The 23790-nt window shown below is 39.8% G+C and overlaps 1 protein-coding gene across 1 annotated transcript in view; it reads left to right on the forward strand.

Moving 5' to 3' along the window:
• Positions 1 to 23790, forward strand: part of LOC129712501 (CTD small phosphatase-like protein 2) — a 54462-nt gene that overhangs the window by 13321 nt on the left and 17351 nt on the right. The window contains exons 3-7 of the mRNA XM_055660966.1: positions 9844 to 9947; positions 12295 to 12504; positions 14154 to 14295; positions 20757 to 20891; positions 22348 to 22566. Coding sequence (XP_055516941.1) covers positions 12319 to 12504; positions 14154 to 14295; positions 20757 to 20891; positions 22348 to 22566 — 682 coding nt within the window. The 5' untranslated portion in view covers positions 9844 to 9947; positions 12295 to 12318. The remainder of the gene's footprint in view (positions 1 to 9843; positions 9948 to 12294; positions 12505 to 14153; positions 14296 to 20756; positions 20892 to 22347; positions 22567 to 23790) is intronic.

The following is a 23790-nucleotide window of genomic DNA, read 5'->3' on the forward strand; positions in this document are numbered from 1 at the left end:
AGTCCAGCAAACTTGGACAGTGCTAAATTATTTGTGGTATCCTCATACTTTCGTGTTCTTGTGGCTTCAGTTGTTTGTAGCTTTTCCTTTAATATTAAAAGTAATTGTGTACAGCACCTCAACATTTTTATTTTGGATCTAAATTAGAGGATTCCAAAAAAAGCGTGCACCGAGAAAATTTCTGTTTATTTTGTGGACTTAAAAGAATGCAAGTTGTTGATAAAGTTCACCACCTATTAAAATTCAAGTACAATTGGACATGAAACTCCTTGGTTTCTTCACAATTAAACAATGTTGTATCTATACTGTAAACCTTCATTTTAACAGACCCCTTTATAACGGATTTCAGATATAGTGGACGGACATGCCAATGTGACCCCCGGCTCACACCACCTCTCCAGCCCTGTCTTCTGGCGGCACCACTGACTCGAGCAGTGTACCAGTGAGCCCTTCATCACCCACTGCACTCTCCAGTTGACGCTGCCGTGGTTGCAGCTCATGTTATAGCCCTATGGGGACATTGTTTCTTTGGGTCGGAATCACCGACAGGACACACTCAGCCACCATAGGGCTCCCTCCCCTCTCGCCAGCTGCTGCTTCTACCTATCAGCTCGTCGCTTTGTCCGCTTCCTGCTCTACAGCTGCCTCCTCCTCCCGTCGCTCTGTCCACCTGGCCCCTTTTCCCCTCTTTCTCCCTCCCTCCATCCACCATTGCCACCTCCTTCTCCCCCAGAGTTGCCGAAAACTCCACCTTGGAAGTGGCAGCAGGTGAGAGGACAGGAAACCCCTTGGTGAATAAATGCATCCTGTTGTTGGCAGCCGCCTGAAGAAAGCAATGTCGGCCAGGGGCTACAACGTGTGCCGCAACAGCAGCCCACTCACCAACTTTGCTGTAGCTCATCAAGAACGGCTCGCTGGTGCAGACCAGCAGAATCGCCACCTAGTTTTAAGGTGAAACAATACAAAGTGCTGGAATAACTCAGCAGAAGGAATCAGTTTGAAGAAGGCTCCCAATGTCACCTGACCTTGACCTCCAGCGATGCTGCATGACCCTCTGAGTTATTCCAGCACTTTGTGTCCTTTGTGTATTTACCATTGTCTGCAGTGCTTTGTACAACTGCATACGATCATAATATCTTACTCCGTTATAATGGACAATCGGCAATAATGGACACTATTCCCCCTGTTATGGTCCACTACATTAAACCTTTAATATGGCAGTTTGCAGAAGTATTATAAAACAATATTTGACACCAATTCATGGCAGCAATGGCCAAGAGGTTGGCTGTTGAAAAGGAATCAAAAGAGATCAGGCATAGGGGGTAGGGTTGGAAATCTACAGCTTGAATCTTGGCAATGGAATGATTATAGTTAGAATTATTAAAACACGGAATTGACGAAGCAAATTCTCAAAAGGCGAACCTTATAGTGAATAAGATGAGGGGAATAGATAGGATGAAAGCACAGTCTTTTACTCAGAATAGGGGAATCAGGAACCAGATATCAAGAATCAGGACATAGGTCTAAGGTGAGAGGAGAAAGATTTAATAGAAACCTGAGGGGTAATCTTTTTCAGTCAGAGAGTGGTGGGTGCATGGAACAAGCTGCCAGGAGAGGTAGTTGAAGCAGGTTCTATAATAGCATTTAAAAAATACTTGTATAGGTACATGGATAAGGAAGATATAGAGGGATATGGGTCAAATGCTGGCATGGGACATTTTGGTTGGCATGATTGAGTTTGGCCAAAGGGCCTGATTCTGTGCTGTATGAGATTATAGGGCTAGTGGAGATTACAGGGCATGGGGAGTTTGTGGTTTATTTTATTTCTTATCTTGCCCCACTTGAAGACTAAAGCTTTTAATATCTACACTAAATATGCAGCTTACAAGAGCCTTTTCTTTGTCCTTCAAGAATGTTTACTCTTATTTCATTTACTCTAGGGTTTTGGTTAAAAAGTGAACTACAGGGCAGTGAGCTTAACACTGGTGGGAAAGTTACTGGAGGGGATTCTGAGGGACAGGATCAAGCAGAAGGGCAAGGACTGATTAGGGATAGTCAGCATGGCAGATTTGTGCAAGGGAAATTGTGTCTCACAAATTTGCTTTGAGATTTTTGAAATGATGACTGGATGATTGACGAGGGCAGGATGGTAAGCATTATCTACATGGACTTAGCAAGGCTTTTGACAAGGTCCGACTGGACGGTTAGTCTGGAAGTTTACATCACGTGATCCAGGTTTAAATAGCTAATTGAATACAGAATTGGCTTAGTGAAAGGAGACACAGGGTGGTAATGGAGTATTGTTATTCAGATTGGAAGCCTGTCACAAGTTAATGATGTTGCTTTCAGCATGTGCTTGGACCCTGTTGTTTATCATCTATATTGATTTGAACAATAATATTGTTAACATAGACAATAGATGCAGGAGTAGGCCATTCGGCCCTTCGAGCCAGCGCCGCCATTCAATGTGATCATGGCTGATCATCCCCAATCAGTACCCCGTTCCTGCCTTCTCCCCATACCCCTGACTCCGCTATTTTTAAGAGCCCTATCTAGCTCTCTCTTGAAAGCATCCAGAGAAACTGCCTCCACCGCTGTCTGAGGCAGAGAATTCCCCAGACTCATCACTCTCTGTGAGAATGGTGTTTCCTCGTCTCCGTTCTAAATGGCTTACTCCTTATTCTTATTCTTATTACTAACATAGTTAGTAAGTTTACAAGCGATACCAAAATTGGTGATGCAGTGGACAGCGAGGAAGGTTACATTGGATTACAACAGGATATATATGAACTTGTTTGAACTAAGGAATGATAGATGGAATTTAAGGAGGACAAGTGCATGATGTTGTATTTAGGTAAGTTATATCAGGGCAGGAGTTGCACAGTAAATGTCCAGGTACTGCAGAGCAAGAGACTGAGGTGTACAGGTACATTGTTTCCTGAAAATACCCCTAGAGTATTGGACACAGTTTTGGTTGTCCAGCTATAGGAAGGATGTCAATAAGCTGGAAAGTGGGCTAAAATGATTCATGACGATGTTATTGGGATTGGAGAGGCTGCGGCTTTTTCCCCCCTGGATTGTAGGAGGTTGAAACTTCACAAGAGTCAAGTCAAGAGTCAATTTAATTGTCATTTGGACCCCTTGAGGTCCAAACGAAATGCCGTTTCTGCAGCCATACATTACAAACAAATAGACCACAGACACAACATAATTTACATTTTACATAAACATCCATCACATTGCTGTGATGGAAGGCCAAAAAAAACATCTCTCCACTGCACTCTCCCCCCCCGATGACAGAGTCAAAGTCAAAGCCCCTGGCTGGCGATGGCGATTGTCCCACGGCCATTAAAGCCACGCCGGGTGGTGCGAGGTCGCACACCGGGTCTTGATGTTGGAGCCCCCGGCGTGCGCTCGCAGAGTCCCGCGGCCAGTCCAAGCCGCGCGGGGCAGTGATGTTGGCCCCGCTCCAGGAGCTCTTCGACCCCGCAACTCGGGCGGGAGAAGTCGCCGTTGCAGGAGCCCTGAAAAGCGGTCTCCCTCCAGGGACCCGCGGGCTCCCGTTGCCCTCCGCAAAGTTGCAGCCTACCCCAGCAGAGTCCATTGGACTCGGCCAGTTTGAGGTGGTCGTCACCAGAGTCCCCAGCTATTCTGTTGGAAGGATGCAGCAACGAAACGGAGACCCGACAAGAAAGTGGGGTCTAAAAGATTTCATGACGATGTTATTGGGATTGGAGAGGCTGCGGCTTTTTTCCCCCTGGATTGTAGGAGGTTGAATCTTTACAAAGGGTTTACAAAGTCATGAGAGGCATAATAAGATGAATGGTCACAATCTTTTCCCCAGGGTAGGGGAGTCTTGAACTAGAGGACATAGATGTACGGTGAGGGGGAAAAATTTAAACCTGGACCTAAGTAGCAACTTTTTTTACTCAGAGGGTTGTGTGCATATGGAACGACATTCAATGGAAGTGGTATAGCTGGGTCCAGTAACAATATTTAAAATTAATTTGGACAGGGTACATGGATAGAAAAAAGTTAGAGGGAATTGGGCCAAAAGCAGGAAAATTGGACGTTGGATAGTCATTTTGGTCAGCACAGGTGAGTTGGACCGAAAAGACTGAGTGACTCTGATGCTATTTTTTTCTAGGTGCACTGTCGAGAGGACTTTGGTGTTACAGCTTGATTTGTTTTCTCCATTTCACCGCTTCACTGCACGTGCTTGCATGCATGCGCGCACGTGCACACACACGCACACACACACACAAAATCTAATTAGAAGCCTTCAATGGATTAATATTTGCCATTTTGCTCTTGCAACTCAGTTTTGGATGTTAATTGAAGTTCTGTAATTTCTCTAGCTTTTATTGTAATATTTAAATGGCACCATCCCACGTGTTGCAGAATGTCGTCAATGGGTGCGGGAGAAAAGAAAAGAGGCCTTGGTATAGTGAGACATTTTCTAAGTGCTTAAGTTTATGAAACTATTTTGTATCAAATGTTGTTATGACTGCAAACTTCTAGGAATTCTGATATCATATAAAACTTTATGGTATTGTTAGTTTATTTGAAGTATAGCACAGCGTCCTCAAATTAGTTTCTTTTATTTGGAAGATGGATACGTTAGATCGAGATCAAATGAAAATAGGCAAGAAGATGTTGCTCAGTAATTAAAAATACAAAATGAATTTTCAAATGGATAAGAACAATTCTTGTTACCCATTTATGCTAAAATATTATTTGAGAATGGCTGTTTAAACAGCCATAGGATTATACAACACGGAAGTAACCCCTTTGGCACAACTCATCCATGCCAATGAAGATATCCCATTTGCTTGCATTTGGCCCAAGCTCTTTCCTATGCATGTCTGTTCAAATGTCTTTTAACTTATTATTGTACCTGCATGAGCTACATCATCTGGCAGCTTATTCCGTATATACCTACCACCCCTCTGTGTGAGTAAATTGCTCCTCAGATTCCTATCATTCTCACCTCAAACCTATGCCTTATTACTTGATTCCGTGCATTCGCCCTATCTATTTCCTTCATTAAGATCACCCCACAGCCATTTGCACCGTATGGAATAAAGTCCTAGCTTGCCTAATCACTTATACCTCAGGCCCTTCAGTCTTGGCAAAATCTTCCCCGCACTCTTCCCACCAAAGGAATTTTTCTTGGAATAGGGTGGCCAAAACTGAACAAGGTACTCCAAGTGTGATGTCATCAATGTCTTGCGCAACTGTAAAACAATGTCCCAATGTCTATACTTAGTTCCCTGATTGATGAGGACCAGCCTTCTCCCATACCCTTTCTGCTTGCGATGCCATTTTCAGGGGACGAGTACTCCTAGATCTCTTTCCTGTACAACACTACCTGGGGATTTACCATTCACTGTGATGGTCCTGCCCTGGTTTAACTTCCCAAAATATAACACCTCACACTTATCTAAAGTAAACTGCATAAGCCATTCCTCAGTCCACTTGCTCAGTTGATCAAGATCCCACTTTTATTCTTAATAGCCATCTTCACCTTTACGATACCACCTATTTTACAGCATCTGGAAACTTATTAATCGTGCATTGTACATTCTCATCCAAATTACTGATATAGATGACGAACAGCAATGGGCCCTGGACCAATTCCTGAGGCACATCACTCACTACAGGCCTCCAGTCTGGAAAAGCCTCCACCACCATTCTCTGCTTCCTATCATGAAGTCATTTCTGTATCCAAATGGAGCAGTGACTGTTAAAATTCACAGTATGTCATCCAAGCTCAATCTGTAATGATGATATTGAGGGCTACATGCCTGGGATAAATATACCATGGTTGTTTATGAAAATGAAAATGCCTTGCCTGAACTTGCATAGTTGTGTCAAGTAACTTAATTAGGTATTTACTTTATTTGACAGCAAACTTTATGAATTAACCTTTTGCTTCCTCAAATTAATTTGCCATAATATCTTTTCTTGTTTGCATTCATAAATTACAGCAGGTATCACTTGATCAGTTGGGCAAATGGGCTGAGGAATGGTTAATGGACTTTAATGCAAGGTGGTGCTTTTTTGGAAATCAAACAGACCAGGGCCATCACAGTGACTCTGGAAGATGTTGTAGACCAGGGGGATCTAGGAGTGCAGGTACATACTTCTTTGAAAATGGCTTCACGGGTAGATAGGGTGGTCAAGAAGGCTTTTGACACATTGGCCTTCATCAGTCAGGTATTGAGTATAGAAGTTAGGATGTTATGTTATAATTGTACAAGACGTTGGCGAGGCCACTTTTGGACTATAGTGTTCAGTTTAGGCTTACCCTGCTATAGGAAGGATGTTGTTAAGCTGGAAAGAGTGCAGAGAAGATTTATGAGAACATTGTCTGGGCTTGTAGGCCTGAACTGCAAGGAGAGGTTGGGCAGGCAAGGACTTTATTGCTTGGATTGCAGGAGGATGAAGGATGATCTTATCAAAGTGTATAAGATCACGAGGGGAATAGATAGTGTAGATGCACAGAGTCTTTTACCCAGAGCAGGGGAATCAAGAACCAGAGGTCATGGGTATGAGGTGAGAGGGGAAATATTTAATCGGGACCTGAGCGGGAAACTTTTTCACAAAGGGGGTGATGGGTATATGGAATGAGCTACCCGAGGGGATAGTTGAGGCAGGTACTATAATAACATTCAAAAGACATTTGGTCAGGTACATGGATATGAAAGTTCTTGAGGAATATGGGCCAAATGTGGGCAGGTGGGACTAGTGTAGTTGGGGGCAACTTGGTCGGCATGGGCTAATTGGGCTGAAGGGCCTGTTTCCATACTTTATGACTCTGATTCTGCGATTTAAGGCAATTCAGTTTCTGTGTACATTATGTAGTTAGTCACATCACTGAAAGCAAAAAATAATGTACAATAGTCATCTGTAAGGCATCAGGGCGAAACAGATCAGATGTGATGACACAACGGTATGGCGCTGTGAATCCACAGTTATTAAACCATGATTGATAAGTGAAATAAAAATCCAAGCTTGATTTTCTTTTACAGTAACCATTCCCCTTCAGATGGCAAATGTGAACCTTAAGGAAAATGGATCAAAATCCATCAAACGACAATATTTTCAACATTATTCTTAGTGTATTTAGTGCGGTTGACTACAAATTTCTTAACAATCTCTCCAGAGTCACTTTAGTAGTCATGACATTTTTGGAGCAGCATTTATTTCCAACACTATCAACTAGTGAATTGAAGATATGACATAGCAAAGAACTTTAGAGTGTCTCAACAGTTAGGGATCTTCTCCCTCTGTCCATTTGGGATGTTGGGGGATTTTGAGTTTTTTTTCCCCCACATCCTAAAGATGTGCTGGTAGGTTAATTGTCACTGTAAATTACCCTGGTTTTGCTGGGTTGCAAGAGAATAAGAGGGGAAATTACATTGGTCTTCTGGGACCTAGCATAATCAGATGGTTAAATGTCTTCCTTTTGTGTAATAATCGGTGAAGAAGCCTACAGTACTGCATACATTGCCAATATACTCAATACTGCTGAGTCCTTTGTTCTTTATGATATTTATTAAAAACTTGGGTGTTAATATGGGAGGTATGATTAGTAAGTTTGTGGGTGACTTGAACGGTGGCGATGATGTGGATAGCATTGAAAGTTGTCTAAGGCTGTGACAAAATATATATCAGGTGGAAATTTGGGTGGATTTACAATACGATATGATAGAACTTTATTTATCCCAGGAGGAAAATTGATCTGCCAACAGTCATAAAAACACAAAATACATGAAACATGAAATTAAAGTGACGAGTGGAAAGGATTGAGGATGTGCAAATATTGGGGCAATAAACATTCTGTTTAAGAGGTGAGAATTTAAAATGTGGTAATTTCTACCAATAAAGCCAAGTTAATTTAAACAGGATATAGTTACTACATAACAGCAGGTATTCTATTAATTTACTTGCACTCATGCAATAATGCAGAATGTTTTTATATTTTACTAAACCAGCTTATAAACTTTACATCATTTGAATGTGGTGCGTAATAAGACCACCAATCTTCGTCAAAGATCTGAATCATTACAAGTAAACTTTTCAATTTCTGCTTAGCCATGAATGAACAGAGAACCTGATATGGCTTTTGGTTTCACAGCTTAGTGGCAAACACTGATGCTTTATACCGCATTGCAACCTCAATTTTACAAGTGCAGGCTGCCTTTTTATTAGAAGTCACAAAAGGATTTTGAGATTAAGCAGCTCTGGGAATAAAATCAAGTGGGTTTCATATTAGTCTCAGTATTGTGTGTGAACCAGTCAACTGTAACACGGAAAACATCACCCTTATTAACTCTGATTAGTTAATGTAAGTCCATACTTGAATGAGTGGAGCTAAACATCAGCTATTGCAACTTTGTGTCCACTGGGGAAAGTATTAATAATTTGGTCTGAAATCCAGAATGGATGCTCCGAATGCATTATTTTTTTCTTTTACTCGATGATTAGTTACATTTATTTGCTTGGCTCATTAATGGTTATCTTTTAATTTGGAGAGAACTGTACTCAGTTCCCCACATAAGTGGTAGAAGACTATAACTTTAAAATGTTCCCATTAATTCTATGTTGCATAAATCAAGCACACCATGTTTACTGCCAATTGATCTTGTTGACACATGTAATGAGAAACAAATTATAATTAATTAAGGAAGCTTGATCAAGTGTATGTATCAAAACATCATCTAAAAGTAGCAATGTTACAAAATTTTGAAATTTCAAAAATCAAGTCTGCAATTTATCCCATCAGATAAAGCATAAAAAGACGTTTAATTTGACACCTAATTCACTTTCATATCTCAAGTATTTAAAAAGTTATGGCCATTTTCATACTCGGAAATTAGCATCTTGTTCCCTATTGATTTTCTATGGACATAACAAAAAAGCTGTGATTGTGGACAGTCAAAAGCCCATAACTTTCTTAAAAATTAAGAGAACTGAATGAAATTTTCAGTTATCATAGATTGAAGCATTCTGAAACAAATATAAATCAATCTTACTTGGATGACCTGAAATTAAAGCATATAATTAGTTAGTTGCCCAATTGGAGCTAATTTCAAACTTCAATTACTAGATCTAAATATCTATCTATTTCTTAATAAATGATTAACATTTTTAAATAGCCTAAGTGTCCAAATAATATTCACAAATAATTCACAATAAAACATGATTTTAAAATCTCATTTACATTAATTTATAGGCCAAATGGAAGGAATTTAGTGTTCAATTGCTGTAAATTAAAGTAAATTTAAATCAGCTTTCTAGTGGGTTCCTGTGAACGCGCTGGTTTAGAACGTTCACATTGCGCTAGATTTGTACCCTCAAATGCCCAGAAAAATACTGCGGGATATAATGGGGCCAAAATGAGCTACTCGCAACTTGAAACTTTGTATAAAGGGATCTTAAGAAGCCCTTTTTAATGTAAAAATAAACAGCCTACCTTCTGGTGTCTGCTGTATGAGACCCTGCCGGTTGCCTGTGGTCGCGGGTTTAGAGGTTAATTTTTAAACTACTACAACAATTATATAAAGCCTTTAAAACTAATAATAGCTAAAGCGACGGAATATTCCAGCGATTTTCCGTTAATAATTAACTAGGCTGAACATCCTCGATTGGAACAGCCTAGGGAAAATCGCGTTTTAAACCCGCCCCCTCTAAACGGCGCCAAAATCGCGCATACCCGCAGCGACAGATTTTCAGCGACGCTTCAGGTAGGCTTTGCAACATACCTACTAAAAGGTTGGTGATGATTAACGTGTGTACTCTGAACTCTTCACCCTAGTTCTAATTCTTTCTCTCTAGGTTTTGTACCACATGACTTGACTTGCTCCTCTACTGTGCTGTTCGCCTGTTCATTCCTGATGCCAAAATAAGCAACAACTCTGTCCTGCACTATTTTCTTACCTGTAAGTAAGATATGTCCATTCCTTTTTGCTCATCAGTTTAGTGTTTTGTGCATGATTTTCTGGCTTTGAATAAATAAAGTGGTTATAGTCGGAAGTAATGGATGAATTTAATTCCTGACCTGAAACGTTACCTATCCATTTTCTCCAGAGATGCTGCCTGACTGCTGAGTTACTCCAGTATTTTATGCCTATCTTTCATATAAACCAGCATCTGCAGTTCCTTTGTTTTAAATAATGTATGACTTGCCTGATTTCTCCATTGTGTATTATATAATAGGACCTAAAATAGCACAGCTTTTATGAATTAAAATATCTTCATTGGTCTATTTGTGCTCTTGATTCAGATTACTTCCAGTCAGTCACATGTAGATTTAAATATTTCGCTTTACTGCTGTACAGCTGAGTTCAAATCTTGACCTATCATAACTCTTTCTTGCACAGAAACGGTCAAGAAATGAAAAACTGAAATTGGTTTATGTTATAGTTCAGGTTCCACCTGATACTTACTGGATGTATATGGTGATATTGACTCTTAATAACCATGTAAAAGAAGCTTGACACAAAAAGCTGGAGTAACTCAGTGGGACTGGAAGCATCTCTGGAGAGAAGGATTGGGTGACGTTTGGGTACTCTCCTTCAGACTTGTTAGGTATAAGGGAAACAAGAGATATAGACGATGATGTAGAGAGATAAAGAACAATGAATGAAAGATATGCAAAAAAGTTGTGATGATAAAGGAAACAGGCCATTGTTAGCTGAAAAAGGGAGAAACTGGCAAAATATGAGATGCTGTTCCTCCAATTTGCGTTTAGCTTCACTCTGTCAATGGAGGAGATCTAAGACAGAAACTCTGTGTGGGAATGGGAAGGAGAATTAGTGTTTAGCAACTAGGAGATCAGGTAGGTTCAGGCGGACTGAGCGAAGGTGTTCAGCGAAATGATCGCCCAGTCTACGAATGGTCTCGCCGATGTATAAAAGTCCACATCTTGAACAACATTTCCAGTAGATGAGGATGGTGGAGATGCCTAACATGAGAGGATTGTCCGAGTCCCTGGACAGTCAAGGGAGGAGGTATAGGGACAGGTGTTGCATCTTCTGCGGTTGCAGGGGAAGGCAACTGACGAGGGGGGTGGTTTGGGTCTGAAGGGATGAGTTAACCAGGGAGTTGCGGAGGGAACGATCTCTGAGGAAGGCAGAAAGGGGTGGAGATGGGAAGATTTGACTAGTTTAACGTGCTTAAGATTGTGCTTGAAGAAGCTTAACGTGTTTGTTTACCTTCTAAGGGATAAAAGAAAAATATTCTACAATAATCAAGTCCATTTAATGGGAGATGACTATAAACATCTATCCAGCTCTATATTTAAATTAATTTGACTTGGGAATGGGCTGTCCCATATGAATGTGATTGTGCAAATGAGGAAAATTAACCAGTTTGCCTTGGGTCCCAGTTACCATAACATTCTGGACCTGCCTAACATGCCTTGCCAAATGCCATGTAGACAATGTTTACCACCATTCATTGATTTTCTTAGTTACTTTCTCAAAAACTCTCAATCAAATTAGTTAGATGGAATTCCGCCCCTCATGGATAGGATTCTTCAGGATAGGATTTACTCACAATTGGAAGTGAATTAGATAATTAGGGGAGAGTCAGCATTGCTTTGTTCACAGCATTCAAGGTACAAACTTGAATTAGTTTTTTGAGGAGGTGACAAGGGTGATTGATGAGGGTAGGCATGTGGATATGCAGAAAATGGAGGGATATGGATCACGTTCAGGCAGAGGATATTAGTCTAACTTGGCATCATTTTTGGTTCAGACATCGGGGTGAAGGGCATGTTCGTGTCCTGCACTGTACCATGTTGTCCTGTACCTTCAATTGCCAACCAGCAAATAACAGTTTTTTGTAAATGAAAGCTGGCACGATTAATATGATGTTAACCTGGTGAAGGGAGGTTGAAAAAAAATCCAAGTGAAGCTTAAATTCCACTGTATTCTGATGTCTGGTGCATAACTTGAAAATATTTTGGTATCTCTCAAGAGCTTTCTATAATTGGAAAAGACAAACTGAGAGATATTCACAATTTGTAACTGGAATTTGGGGCTCAGAGTTTTTTTTTTATATGCTCAAATAAAATGTTATGAAACATTGATTTTATATTCAGAAATGTTTGGAGATAAGCAAGTAAGAGTTTAAGTGAAAGAGGTTCGAATGATTGTGCTCCAGTGATATCACTTTGACTTTCATTAGTTCTATGTTGAGTAAGATAGTTTAATTACCAGTGACTTTAATATTCACGGTTTATTTATAGGCTAATTTTGCTTATCATCTATTCTTTTCCTTTAGTTGTACATGTGACACCTTTTCAAAATGAGGCTGAGAATGCGAAAGGCTTCTCAGCAGCCAAACTCTGTCCATGAATCACGAGCAGCAAAGACAAAGCGGAAGCGCTCTGATGTAGATGATTCGGTACCTATTATGGGGGTAAAACCTCAGAAAAAGGAAACTGGTTTGCTCTCGTCAATTAAAAGACTTATCCGAGGAACTGCAACAAAGGTATGACCAGAGAATTGCTGTGATTGTCCTCTTCAAATATTAATCTGAATGTTTACAGTTTGTTAGAAGTCGATATAAGTTTATGGTATCCTTTACCAATTTAATATAATACAAGATATTCTTTCTTGCATCTGGACATCATCAGAAGAACATGATTTTGAGCTTTTCATTAATTTTGTGAAAATTCCAGGTTGGCAGTAAGGATGTCTTCCATTTTGGTTTCCTCTGCTTAAGTGAAGTTTGCTTCCACCTAAATAAAAAATATTTTCACATTATCAGAAGGAAGTGAATTTTTCTGAATTTTTATATTGGACATTAAATGATTAACCCATTAAATATTTTTTGTCAATTAATCGGTGTTTTGGATTTTGCTCTCCTATCCAAGGGTTCATTAGGCTTGGAATTGTTCATTGCATGTAAAATACTTTTTGTGTGGTAGACAAAGCCATCTTTAACATTCTAATAGAAAAAAATCTTGGGAGTCTTGACTAAGGCTGAAAAATAGATGCACAAAAAAAATATACCCACAAATATGAAAAAATATATTTGAGCAATTGTGATCATTTTATGGAATCAAAAACCTGGGGTTTTTCTCCTCTTTACACTCTTACTTCAAGATAAATTGTTACTCCATCTTTATGTGCATGCTTTCAAAAATGTACCTGAGGAAACCAATCCCGGATCTCAAAAAAAGGAAGGAAATTGAAATGCATCTTAGCTCAGATGACTGGCTTATTGTTTTAAATAACTGTGATAGAGTCTCATTGGGTTATTTGTTTAAGCCATTGACTTTGACATTGTTAGATGTTGTGCATTTCTTATTTGTTTGAGAGTTTTAATGAAAATGGAGCATTACTAAAACAAATCAGAACTGAATGTTTCATCTTTAAAAAAAGCCTCATATTAATAACAAAGATTAAATTTAGAAAAAAATATTGCATAAAATACTGTTGGGCTTTTGCTTTGACCTGCTCAAAACAACTCCGATTAGGAAAGTATTTACTTAGTGCATGGCACATTTTTCAATCTTTTATATGATGCTTTATTGCATAACTAAAATGGAAGACTTCATTGTTGATCATGAATGAAAGGATAATCTGACATACTCTTATTCCCATCGGCATATTACCTCATCGAAAGGGAATGGAGTCTTTTGCATTTTGACTGCAAGTCATTTTTTGTAATCAAAATGATGCAAAGGCTTGTACACTGCAACTGGAAATGGAAAAGCATCAGTTAATGTCTGCTTGTTTTTTTCATCACATTCCATCTCTAAGAAAAAGGAAAGCTTGAGAGGTGAATTTGAGGCCACGTTTCATTGCAGCTATTTTGCTGAGGGGGCTTGTGAATAAAATTCCTTTAAGAATGTATTTTGGGTAATGGGATAGGAAGTGGCAACGGAGAAACTTTAAAATTCAGTTTAATTTCCAAATTAGCATTAAAATTATCTAAATTACATACATTAGAAATAGTCAAATCATTATACTTTCATATTTTTAGCTAATATGAATTGGTGTAATGCTTTGTGTTTATTTTTTGTAGTTGCTCTGACTTTGGATCCTTGCGCTATCTTTAGAAGGGTGTTTCCAGATTAAATATGGAAATCCTGGTGATATCAATCAAAGATCATTTTGGTGTTCACTCCACAGGCGGAAGCAGAGAATCCTCCAAAGAAAAAATGTAAACTTGATGGTGACCTGGATGACAACATGATCACTTCAACACCCCACACCGGCACAAAACCTAACAAACAAATCTCTAGAGTAAGACGGAAAAGCCCAGTGAACGGAGGTCAGTAGAGGCCATTTCTTTTCATTGATTGGAAATCTAGGTATCTCTTTCACAATATCATTTTAGAACCATTGTGGTGATATTTATCGTTACACCTTATATTTGTTGCAGTGCAAGCAAGAGCCCTTTGAGTCTGGATGGCTCCAAGCAGAGCGCTCCCAATAGCCCCTTTCCCCATGGCGTTGAAATTATTTTTCCTCTGGTGCCTATATGGTTCCCTTTTGTAAGTCTGAATGATTCTGTTTCCTCTGCTTCTACAAGCAGTAAATTCCAGATTAGACCTACCCTGTGCTTGGTAGCTTGCTGGTTAAATGACTGAACCATCAGCCAAAAGATCTGGATCATATGGCTAGATATGTGTATTCAGAACCCAGCATGGCCGTTTGATGTTTAAACTTAGGTATTAATTAAATAAGAAATGCGTATAAAAAATATCTGGTTCCACTGAACCACCAGATTAACATAGAAATAATCTGCAGTAATGTCCTTTTGGGGAAGAAAATCGACCTCTCTTATCAGGTGATTTATCAATGTGACTAGACATTTAGCTGCCTCCTCAGTTCAGAATGGACAGTAAATACTGGCATCACCAAGAATAAGATTTATTCTATCCCTCTTCTGTCTTTTGACCAAAACGTCAAAACTGTGACGTTTCTAAACTAGTATATCATTATCAAATCGCCATTTAATCTTTCAAGTATAACAAAACTAGTTTTCCCCATCTAACCCTGTATCTCATCCCAGATAAATCTTTCCAGAAATTACCGTATCCTTCCTTGGGCCACCAACTGGTAAGCTCACATTTGAGTAACGCTGTGGGTATGCCACATTTGGATTACTGTGTGTAGTTCTGGTTGCCCTGCAAGAGGAAGGATATCAAAATAATGATCAGCCATGATCATATTAAATGGCGGTGCAGGCTCGAAGGGCCGAATGGCCTACTCCTGCACCTAATTTCTATGTTTCTATGTTTCTATCATTCAATTGGAAAGGGTGCAAAAAAGATTTGCGAGGATGATACTGGGTCTGAGGAGTTTGAGCTACAAGGAATGGCTGGGCAGGCTGGGTCATTTTTCTGTTGGAGTGAAAGAGGCTGAGTGGTGACCTGAGATAGATTTGTAAAATCACATGGAGCATTACTAAAACAAAGTGGAATAATTTTCCTGTTAAGCAGGCTCAAAATTAAGGATTTCCTGTGTTGTTTTAACATACTGTAAAGATCACCTTGGTGTAAAGTTTGTTCTGTCCTAAAATTATACCTTAATTCTAATTTTAGAAAAGTATCACTTACTAAATCACATTCATTTCCTGCTCTGGTCATCCTATATTTCCTATTAAGTATACCATGTAATGTTTGGCTCGTGTTCAGTTCAATTTATTTTTGGAGAGGCTCTAGTGATGTAATTGGAAGAGACTGACATAGAACATGCAACAGGAGACCATGTAGGATAGTGATACATTTGAAAAACATAGAGATTGGTGGAATGGGGAAAATATATGGCAGATGAAATTTTAATACAGAGAAATGCAAGAGACACATTTTGTTGGTAAGAATGTGAGGAGGCAAATACATATTAGAGGACACAACTCTGAAAGAAGCACGATCAGAGAGATCCAGGGTATATTTGCATAGTTCTTTGGAAGTGCCAGTGTAGGTTTTCTAAAAGTTGTTTAAAAAGTATATGGAATCCCATGCTTTATAAATAGAAATACACAGTACAAGAGCAACAGTCAGATGCCTTGAGTGCTGCACTTTAGAAAATTTGTAAAGATTTTGGTCAGTTGCTGAAGTGATTTATTAAGATGATTCCGGAATGGGCAACTTCAGTGATATAGAATGACTTGGAAGATGCAGTTGTTCTCCTTGGACAGTGGAGGTTAGGAGGAGATTGTGTAAGAAGGAACTGCAGATGCTGGTTTAAACCGTAGATAGACCCAAAAAGCTGTAGTAACTCAGCAGGACATGCAGCATCTCTGGAGAGATGGAATGGGTGATGTTTTGGGTCGAGACCCTTCTTCAGATTTAAAATCACTCAGGGGGCTGAGTAGATAGAGAAGCCATAGCAGAACCAGGGATCACAAAATGAAGAAGATTTGCAAAAGGACTGAAAATGACATGAGGGAAACTTATTTATGCAGCAAGTGGTTAGGGACTGGAATAATATTGGAGGCAGAATGCACTAGAGCATTCAAAAGATTGCTGAATAAGTATCTCAAATAATTTTGCAGGGCAGCAGGAGGAATATAAATGGCTGGGGTGCTTTTCCATAGTCTATTGAAACTCAGTGGCTGAATGGCCTTCTTCCCTACTAAAACTATTTTGTGATTCTTAAATGTTTACCAGTCCCATTACCAGATGGCAGGTGGTGGTGACACTCTACCAAAATATTCATACAGTTTGAACAGATAACTGAGTGCTATCTGTTGAGTGATTTAACAGCGAAGAGCTTGGTCTTCTCTGAGCTTGGCATCCCTGACCTGGTTCAGTGGACTGACTGCGCAGCTCGCCACTTGGCAATCTTCGACATGTGGGGAGATCATGTGCTCATCCCATGACCATGAGCATTATATCAATTCCTTAATTTCATAGGTGATTGAACATGGAAATCCATTGTGATGTTTCTAGGCTGCCCTTTCTCAGGATAGGCAAAGGCTTATCACCCTCCCACTGTCCAGAAAAAAGAATCAGCTGAGAAAGGCCGCTGTGTTTCCATACAAATTACTGCATGTAAATTAAGACTTAAAACTAAATGATAAGACCAGCTGCTTAATCATTTTCCACAAATAACTCTACTTTGTTGACTGGACAGTTACATGCACAGTGTTGATACACGTTGTGGTTGATTCTCACCACCTGGCTGTCTGGTTGCATCAATGAATTTCAGAGAACCTGGATCCTTTCATGGTGCAGGCACCTGATGATGGCGAGGCTACACAGTCCCTTGCTGAGATCCACTTTGTTGGCAAGCTGGTGATTGGGCCACCTTCCAAATAGAAACAAAGGTTGACCCAATAATAACTCCATTGGACAATCTTGCCACATGCATAAGGGTCTCGAGAATATACAGATAAAGCTCAAGAAATCGACATATCATTCACTTTGGCCATCCTGGCTAGTTTACAAGTGATAGACTTCTGACCGACATCCACTATAAACCCACTGACTCCCATGGCTATCTGGACTACACTTCTTCCCACCCTGCTTCCTGTAAGGACTCCATCCCCTACTGCCAATTCCTCCGTCTACGCCACATCTGCTCCACGGATGAGGCGTTCCACACCAGGACATCTGAAATGTCCTCATTATTCAGGGAACGGGGGTTCCCCTCCTCCACCATAGATGAGGCTCGCACCAGGGTCTCTTCCATACCCCGCAACACTGCTCTGGCTCCCCATCCCCCCCCACTCGCAACAAGGGCAGAGTCCCCCTACTCTTCACCTTTCACCCCACCAGCCGTCACATACAAAAAGTAATCCTCCGTCAGTTTCGCCACCTCCAACGTGACCGCACCACTCGCCACATCTTCCCATCTCCCCCCATATCTGCCTTCCGCAAAGACCGCTCCCTCCATAACTCCCTTGTCAATTCTTCCCTTCCCTCTCGTACCACCCCCTCCCCGGGCACTTTCCCTTGCAACCGCAAGAGATGCAACACTTGTCCCTTTACCTCCCCCCTCGACTCCGTTCAAGGACCCAAGCAATCGTTCCAGGTGTGACAGAGGTTTACCTGCATCTCCTCCAACCTCATTTATTGCATCCGCTGCTCTAGATGTCAGCAGATCTATATCGGTTTAAACCAAGCGGAGGTTGGGCGATCGTTTCGCCGAACACCTCCGCTCGGTCCGTAATAACCAAGCTGACCTCCCGGTGGCTCAGCACTTCAACTCCCCCTCCCACTCCGTCTCCAACATCTCTGTCCTGGGTCTCCTCCATGGCCACAGCGAGCAGCACTAGAAATTGGAGGAACAGCACCTCATATTCCACTTCGGGAGTTTCTCCAGCTTTTTTGTGTACCTGGCTAGTTTTTATCACTATAGTATATGCACGGCACATTCTATACACGGTTGTAAATAACCTTGAAATTAAGTACTCTGAGGTACAAAAGCTTAAAAACACATGCCACCAGATTGAAGAATACATTTTTCTGCCTTTTGTCAGACTCTTTTATGGACCTCACTTGTATGTTGAGGATGAACTTCTGATTTTCCAATCTGCCTTGTTGCGGCCGTTGCACATGTTTTTAATCGGCCCTGACTCGATAGCTGTAACGCTCCATTCTGCACTCTATCTATATTCTCCTTTGCACCTCCACATCTGGATAGCAGGCAAATCAAAGAATTTCATTGTATTTTGGTATAGAAAAACCAATACTGAGAATCCAAAGCAGTACCAGGTATATTCTTCTGCACAATTTTTTTGTATGCCAATTTTCAGCAGGATTTTTGCATTGCACAGTCTGAAATAAGCATTTACCTCTGAGAGTGGAATTACTAAACATACAGAAAGTCCGTATGTCAGCAGACACCTTTGAACACTGCTTCAGCATTATTTAAGCTGTTCCAAGAAAAAATCCTCTCTTTGTATGTATAAATCTTATCGTTGGTTGGTTGTTGTTATTAATGCTTCTAGCCTTGGAGCTTAAAGTTACTAGATATTTCACACACAATTTTTAATGAAAGTTTTTCTTGTGTATTTCAGTGATAATTAAAGTTCTGTCTAAAGTGAGTTATATTTGTCCTGAATACCTCTGTACCCAATTTATAACACAGACTGCTAATGATAAAAATTGTTTTGGAGAAATTATGGACTAACTACGGTTGAAAATGCTTTAAGTGGGAATTTTGCATGTTGGACAACAAAATAGGTTAAATCAGAACTTAAATTTCCATGGTTTTGAATAGATCATTTATAATTGACCATTGGTAATTGAGACAGAGAGCTGTTGGACTGTAATGTAAAATGGAATATTTTGTATAAAATTGATTTGACATTCTGTGGTTTCGCTCCTGAACATAGGTTAAACGATTCTGTCTCATCACTTTCTCTTTCTTTTCACTTTGTTTCCATTGTCCTCTTTGCCTGTCTTTCTCTTGTTTAACATTGTATATGTTGTCCCTTGCTGTATGCCTCTCACTCTATATGCCTGTCACACATAGTCTGTCAGTGAGTGATTCCATATGTTGATTTAGTATCGTGGTTATTCCATATGTGCAGTCGTTCAGATAACTCTTATGTGATATCATGATCTGATAATTACTGCCAGATTTACAGGTAATGAATTCTTCCAACACGTGAATCATAGGATAATGATGGCCCACCCAGACAATTCTGTAATTTCTGCTATTGTTGTGATAGGCAGCAGATCACTTTTGTGTGTGGCTGGATAATGGTTGGCCCTATTTGAAGTAGCTTGGTTGAAGTTGGAGATTGGGTGGGGGAAAATTGATAAAAAGGGCAGTTGACCCAGTAAAGTGTTGTGTTGGCCATTTTGTGAATAGATTAAGGTTTGAACCATTAAGTGGAATAGCTTGGCACCAAATGCCCATTGGATTGGAAATGTCAATTAGGATTATAGTTTCTTAATTGCCGTTTGGAGCTAACTAGTTTATAAGTGTATTAAATGTTGGCAATAAATGTTATATGACCTTTCAATAATGGAAAGGATGCAAGATAATGGCATTGTATCGTGTGACACAGAATTAATTTTTGAATCAGTTTGTTTAATTTATTTTCAGTCCCATCATCCATGAGTGATTAGGAACACTGGATGTTGTTACTGAGCTTTTATAAATCGCTCAGCATGTGCACTTATTGAGATACACCTTTTATGCAAATCTGCAATTATTGTGTAAAGATGTTATCCATTGCTGTATAGGGCCCATTCTTTGGAAAGGTAACCCTACCCCATACCCTAATTTTCCACACTAATCTCTTGTGTCAAAGGCTTTTTGAAAGTACAGATACACCACATCCACTGGCTCTCCCTTATCCATTCTACTTGTCACATCCTCAAACAATTACAGAAGATTAGTCAAGCATGATTTCACCTTTATAAATCCATGCTGACTTTGACCGATACAGTCACTGCTTTCCAAATGCGCTGCTATAACATCTTTAACAATCGACTCAAGCATCTTCCCCACTTAAGGCTAACTTGTCTATAATTCCCTGTTTTCTCTCTCCCTCTTTTCTTAAAAATTGGCTGCCTTCCAGTCCACAGGAACTGATCCAGAGTCAAGAGAACATTTGGAAAATGATCACCAATGCATCCATGATTTCTAGGGCCACCTCCTTGAGTACTCTGGGATGCAGACCATCAGGCCCTGGGGATATATCTGCCTTCAGTCCCAACAGTTTACCCAATACCATTTCCTGACTAATGTGGATTTCTTTCAGTTCCTCCCACTAGATTGTAAATTGTAATTACAACACAACTTACATTTGCTATTTGTTTTTTTAAGAGACTGGAGGTTACAGAAGTAAACAGAATGGAAAACTAACGATAGTTAATGATGTCGTTAGCCCTCCACGAACTGCCTTACTGGGAACCATCTTTTCTCCTGTTTTCAGTTTCTTTTCACCAGCAAACAAAAATGGTAAAGTATTAATTACTAAAAAAGGTTCTTAAATGTAGAACTGTGTTAAAATGAAATTAAGTATTGCATTTGATTTATAGTAATACTTTCTTTAAGATGCCGTTGCAATATCAGGAAGCAGCACAAGTAACATTTATATACCATGTAGCGGAAAGTTGGGTGCGGAGACTTCAACCGCAATCAGTGTTCACTCATCTTATCAGGTCTTCTCTTGGAAAACTCTGTCCAAGCAGTCGCATTCCCCAGCTTCTCCCGCGTAATGTTTAGTTGTCCTTTTGAAATACCTGCCAATTTGACTAAAAATGGAACCTGATTACAGCAAGCTTTCACATAAGAAGCAAATGCGTGCACAGATTTTCAGCCCATAGTCTGCCAATCAGTCAAATCAAAACTGATTTATTACCTCAGAACCACCGTTCTACAATTATCTGTATAAATTATAAACAAAAATATTAGCCAAGATGATTCTGTATCCTTTTCTCGTGACACCTTTTGGAGTTCCCATAATTTAAATTGAATATTATGCACTTCAGAAATAATTATATAAGAAAAGCAATAGAACTATAAACACAAAAAAACATTCAGAGCTCATTTCATACTTGATATTACTGGCATTTTGATATGTTAAGCATTCAACCATTTTTAAAAATGTGTATATGTGAATGAAATTTGTTTATTCTTTCCACACATATTTGTATTTTTGATTTTTTTTTTCTGTTACATTGCATGTGCATTAGAAATTATTTAACTTGTGCAATGTCTCTGACATTAAACAAAGACGGGTATTAATGAATAAATAAAAATGAACAGTAATTAAAAATGCTTAAGAAGGAACTGCAGATGCTGGAAAATCGAAGGTAGACAAAAATTCTGGAGAAACTCAGCGGGTGAGGCAGCATCTATGGAGTGAAGGAAGTCTGAAGATGGGTTTCGACCTGAAACCTTGCCTATTTCCTTCGCTCCATAGATGCTGCCTCACCCGCTGAGTTTCTCCAGCATTTTTGTGTACCAGTAATTAAAAATGCTTTGATTTACATTGACAATGCCAGCCATTCTGTAGCATGGTGATGGCCTGCAAGTTAGAGAAAGATTCGTGCCAGCCTGATTTTTTTTTTTAGTGGGAGGGTGAAAAAAAACAGACAATTTTGGAAATTCTCAGTAGGTCAGGCCAGATCTGTGGAAAGGGAAACAGAGTTGCTATCTCAGGTGAAAGACCATTCATTAGACCAATTGACTATATTTTAAAATCCTAGCATTGATCTATTTGAGCAGGAGACAAAATGCAAAAATACCGGAGCTTTCTCCTTCACTAATATTGTTTAGTTTAGTTTCTAGTTTTGTCTCCTGTGGCTGCACTACGTTGGTGAAAACAGAACATAAATAGAGTTTGTAATATGCTGTGGTAGGTAATCTGCATTTTTGAAATATGATTTTATGCTTGTGATCTCATTTGTAGGAACATCAGGATCTGACTCCCCAGGTCAAGCTGTGGAGGCTGAAGAAATAGTCAAACAGCTGGAATTGGAGCAAGTAGACGAGATAACCACCAGCACAGCAACATCAGCAACGGGAGGACTATACTCTGGCCAGGCAGTAACAGCACAATCACCGTCCCCTGACAGCAGTTCAGATAATGCGGAAGATAAGGTCGCCAGTAAAGTTCATCCAATGCCAGGTATAGCAGACCTTTTAGACAAGCGGATGTGTTGCATATTCTGGTAGACACTTCTAGATTGTGTACCAGATTGATAAATTTGCAACACGAATTAAACGTTTGGCAATTTCTGAGTCATTTCATTGTGCCCAACTGCTGAAGCATTGCTTACCTTCTACCATGGCAACGTAAAAGAAAAAAAAGCAGAAACGTAAAGTCAGAAAAGCTCTTTAAAAGTGCTATTTATTTTGTCTCGCTCTCCTGAACTTTTCCTATGGCCCTGCAGCTTTTAAAAAAAAATTAGATTAAATTAGATATCACTAGTTTCTATTAGAATTTAGAGATATAGCGCGGAAACAGACCCTTTAACCCACCATGTCTGCACCAACCTGTGCATCGCCCTGTACATTGCATTAGCAGGCGCACTATCCTACACACTAGAGGTAATTTACAATTTTACCGAAGCCAATTATCCTGCAAGCCTGCACATCTTTGGAGTATGGCTGGAAACCATAGCACCCGGAGAAAACCCATGTGGTCACAGGGAGAACGTACAACTTCCGTACAGGCAGCACCTGTAGTCAGGCTCGAACCTGGGTCTATAGCACTGTAAGGCAGGAAATCAACAGGTGTGTCACTGTGCCATCCCTATTGTGCCTGCTTTCACTGTCCTAAGACAATGCAGTCCAAATCATAACAATCAGTTACGTGCAAAGATACTAGATTTGTCAGCCCACTGGTTGGCCTCAGGACCATCTGCTGAAGACACCACGAGTTAATAAATCTATTGTCTGATGTGTGTAATGACTTTCATTAGATAATTTGGCACTGACCTATGTTTTTACACTGCCCGGATTTTTTTCTGCAAATATTAGCAGTGCAATGTCTGGGTTTTAAATGGTTCCAAAATAATGGAGTCAGCGCAGAAACTAAATTTTAATGATTGGATCTGAACTAGATTTTCTGCATAGAGAATTATCTAATCGAACCTGGGCAGTGAATGGCTTGTTTCCAGCTGACTATCAGGACTATTATTTTTTAAATAGTTCAGCGAAAAATTTGATAGACAAATGGTTATGATGGCCTTAATTGCAGGAGGCTTTGAATACCTGAGCAGAGACATCTTAAACTTATAAAGGGAATTAATACATATCTATGACTATTATTAAGGAAGAGATAACAAGGTACTAATAGGATTGAACAGAGTCATTATGGATTTCTGAAAGGGAAATCATGTTTAGGAAC

This window comes from Leucoraja erinacea, chromosome 33 (genome assembly GCF_028641065.1).
Source record: "Leucoraja erinacea ecotype New England chromosome 33, Leri_hhj_1, whole genome shotgun sequence".
Lineage (NCBI taxonomy): Eukaryota > Metazoa > Chordata > Chondrichthyes > Rajiformes > Rajidae > Leucoraja > Leucoraja erinaceus.